At 42.2% G+C, this 3,690-nt stretch overlaps 1 protein-coding gene across 1 annotated transcript; it reads right to left on the bottom strand.

Annotated features, from left to right (window-relative positions):
- Positions 1–368: 368 nt before the first annotated feature.
- LOC134442841 (THAP domain-containing protein 2-like) lies at positions 369–3,124 on the bottom strand. The gene is made up of 5 exons (XM_063192793.1): positions 2,996–3,124; positions 1,963–2,155; positions 1,531–1,620; positions 1,213–1,433; positions 369–804 (listed from the first exon to the last, which is right to left on the bottom strand). The coding sequence occupies exons 1-5, from the start codon at positions 3,073–3,075 to the stop codon at positions 369–371; spliced, it is 1,020 nt and encodes a 339-aa protein (XP_063048863.1). The 5' UTR covers positions 3,076–3,124.
- Between the last annotated feature and the right edge of the window lie 566 nt (positions 3,125–3,690).

The raw sequence follows: 3,690 nt of genomic DNA, 5'->3' as shown, positions 1-3,690 counted from the left end.
AATACAGGGTATTGGTTGTTACATTACATTACACTTAGCTGACGCTTTTATCCAAGGCGACTTACAAGTTTCTTTGTAAATACAGGGTATTGGTTACAGTCCCTGGAGCAGTGTGGGCCATGGAAAGGGAGAGATAGATATAGTACACATTGGCATGCAGGCTACAGCCTCCCGCGCTCATGACCTGAAGGGGCTCTGCAGCCCAGCACTTAAAAAAGCCAGTGGACTGATGGTTTTTAACCAGGAGGCAGTGAATAGAGATCACTGTTACTATAGATGGAATTTAGAGTCGGTATCTTGAAAATTTAAGTTGAGTGTGTGTGTGCATGTGTACATGTGCATGTGTGTTTGTCCTTTGGTGTTGAGGTTTAAGTTACTTGGTCCCATGACATTTTTACCATGGAGATGTTTGATATATGGCCGTCCATGGTGACACACACAACGTTAATGCCACGGATGTGAAGAGCCTCCAAGGCATCAAGAAGAAGTGTCCTCTGAGCGTCTGGTGATACGGTGTTGATGAAATAGAAGGCGATGGGCAACTTCCAATGACCTCTCAGGCCAACAACCATAAACACAAGGGCTTCTTTAGCCACAGTTGTTTCATCCAGCCCCATACCAAGATCTACAAGGCCCCGCATTGTACGTGTGTGGGATTCGTATTGCAGCTGTTTCCGTATGGACATACCATCCAGCATCAGACACACTTGGCCAAACCGGTCAGGGTCTTCAAGTTTTCTCTTCTCCAGCATGTCGAGAAGGCAAATGTTGAGTCCCGGACTGGCATCGACAGTCTGTAACCACCTATTACAGGCACAAAAAGAAAAAAAAGAAATGATGATCTCACAACAACCGACAATGGCCACCATTTTTCAACAATGGAAAAGATGTGGCAAATATAATTACTTGCGAAGAGTGCGAGGATGTGGGAGTGGGATTTTCACAGTCTCTCTTAGATAACAATATGCCTTTGGGCCATGAAGGTGCAGTGTTAATGCAAACTCCTTTTGCTTTGGCGTGAGGGCATAACCATGCTGGAAGAGTTCTAGAGGAAGATCTAAAGGATTAAGAAGAACACTTCTGTTTAACAAACTACTCAAAATTAAGCATATACTTACAGAATCAGAACAGTATACAAAAACATTCCATCAAGACACACACACTCAATCAGAAATGTGAATGCCAAACAAGGGCAAGACAACATGAATCAACCTGCCTGAGTAATACTCCAGCTTTTGTTGTAGTTCCTCAGCCAGCATGTTGTTTTCCCTCAACTCCACCATAAGGCATCCAACGGTCTGTCTTTGCCTCCTCTCACGGTCCTTGGCATTCCGTAGCTCCCTCCTTAATTTGTCCAACTCGTCCTGATATTGCCTCAGCTTCTCTTTGGTTCTGATGGGATCCAGGCAGTATGTGTGATCCTGTAAAACAGCCTACTCAAGCTTTAAAAGCAATGTCTCCGCAATCCAAATGAACACACTTTATGACACCAGATCCACTTCAAAAAATAAAAATAAAAATCATACTCACTGTGACTGACACCACGGGTTGTCTTGCTGACTGCGTTGGATATGGTTCACTAGCCTTTTTCGACGTTTTACTGGATCTAGAACGAGACCGCTAAAAAAGTATGATGTTTAAGTTATAAATAATAATAAACTTTATTTTACAGATAAGAATATGCAGTGCATTAAGGCAAACCCCCAGACACACATACACATACACCATCATTAAGTAATAATAATAATAATAATAATAATAATAATAATAATAATAATAACAATAAATATCAGGTTGGGGATAGGCCCACATTCAATTGGATGTCACTGTCCTTTAGATAAACACATCATGATACCATTTCTTGATCAAGTTAATTTACACATAAATGTGATGTTCCTTAGTAGAGCCTGAAAGAACAACTCCTCATTAATTGAGATGCATGCAACTAATTGGTTGACTAACCTTGGACAAATGTTTTGGAAAGGTGAACACTGATGGGATTGCTCCCTCCCTGAGACGAACAGTTTGCCCAGTCCTGTCGAAATCTTCAGGTAGGAAGTGGCAGCTGCATAACAGTGTCCGTTGTTTTGGCACAAACCCCTCTCTCCTCAAAGCCAGCACCCACGCCTGTCGCCTCGATCCTTCTTTGGGAAATCTGCAAGTTGTTGTAATAGTAATAACGTTATACGTTACCCTAAGCTCCTCCACATAATAGCATAGAAATGAGGCAAGTAGCACCACAGGTCGTTTTGGTGCGAGTGGTGTTGTATCATGTCTGAGCGAAGTTTTAAAACATTTTTAATGTGAGGTCAACCTAAATTGTACAATAACTAAGGTGTACTGATTGTTGCTATTGACGCGATGCAACAAACACGTTTACAACTAACACAGCTAACTTTAAAAGTATCCGTATCAAAGTCATGCAATTGTCATTGTGCGCATGCCTGGCTATTCTTGATAGAATGTTATTTTGTATCTGATGCGCATGCAGAAGGATGTGATGACAGTTACTTTTCAGTTACAGTAGGCCATCAGTCGGCTATGTAGCTGGCTGTGTAGGCTATGTTTTGGTCTCCGCAAATACACCCAAGACAGACAGAAGTTGTCCGTCAATTCATACAAGAAAATAATAAAATCCTCGCTGTTATTATTAGGCTATCAAATATTGTTTCATGGGCGAAACAAGTAGTTCAGACTAACACTTTCTTTGTAGCATTTCAAGTGTCGTAGGCTAACTGCCCTGGTTAAATCGCAGTTGATTTTCCTCCGTAACTGAAATTGTACTCCTGCAATCTAGCGTTAAGCTTACAGCATCACTTAAAAGTAGCCTACATTTAGTGCCCTACAGTTAAACTGCCGTTGCTTAACCTCAGTAAACAAACTGACATTATAGCTCTAGGAGGCGTTACATTTACTCAAGGCAAACGCAACAGGCCGTTGTTTGTCGCAGACATTTCGTATCGATAACGTTCAAAATCATAAAATAACACATTACCTGTGAAATGTTATTCCTCCTTCTTTAGATTCGTTCGTCCGTTCTTTACTGCAACCATAAGCGGCACAAAAATCCGGCATCTTTATGAATGAACTAGTACTAATCGCTACTACGTCTACGTACAGATATAACTGAACCAGACGCTATGAACCCTGTTCTAAGATGGCGGCGGTACAGACGCATGCCCAGAAGCTGATGGGCCATTCTATTGTATTAGTTCTATGGCTTCAACTACAAAGGGCGTGTCGCGTGTACGAGACAGCTGTGACGTTACACAGAAGTGTGTGGGGATTGGTTGTTTGCCATCCAATTGCGTGACGTTGAGTGCTGAAGCAACCGTTTATCCCGCCCACACTGCTGCCCAGCTCTCCTAGACCCTGGTACAGCTTTTTGCTGTACGGGTCTGGCTGCGCTAGGCTAGCATACTTGTGTTGTATTACCGTTACCTCAGTGATCATTGAGTACCTCAATTGCTTCAAAACTGACCGTTCATGGACAACATGAACCATAGGTCTTTGCCACCCTTACCTACAGTATAGGAGAAATATCAATATAAAGCAACAATTCTCATATGGCATATACTATAAAGGTGAACCATTACTCATTTTCTTGATATGCAAGGCACACACATAGTCCAGGAGGAAGAATGGCAAACCATGCACACCCCCCCCCAACAAAATGCCACAGGACCTTTT

This window comes from Engraulis encrasicolus, unplaced genomic scaffold, assembly GCF_034702125.1.
Source record: "Engraulis encrasicolus isolate BLACKSEA-1 unplaced genomic scaffold, IST_EnEncr_1.0 scaffold_257_np1212, whole genome shotgun sequence".
NCBI classification, from domain to species: Eukaryota; Metazoa; Chordata; class Actinopteri; order Clupeiformes; family Engraulidae; genus Engraulis; species Engraulis encrasicolus.
Note: the sequence above shows the minus strand (reverse complement) of the source record. Positions and strands in the feature narration are given on the sequence as shown.

Coding starts and splice junctions, on each gene's coding strand:
- LOC134442841 (XM_063192793.1), bottom strand. CDS start 3,075: ATGCCGGATTTTTGTGCCGCTTATGGTTGCAGTAAAGAACGGACGAAC. Junction 1,621..1,962: donor TTCCAAAACATTTGTCCAAG/GTTAGTCAACCA, acceptor ATACTTTTTTAG/CGGTCTCGTTCTAGATCCAG. Junction 1,434..1,530: donor AACCCGTGGTGTCAGTCACA/GTGAGTATGATT, acceptor AAGCTTGAGTAG/GCTGTTTTACAGGATCACAC.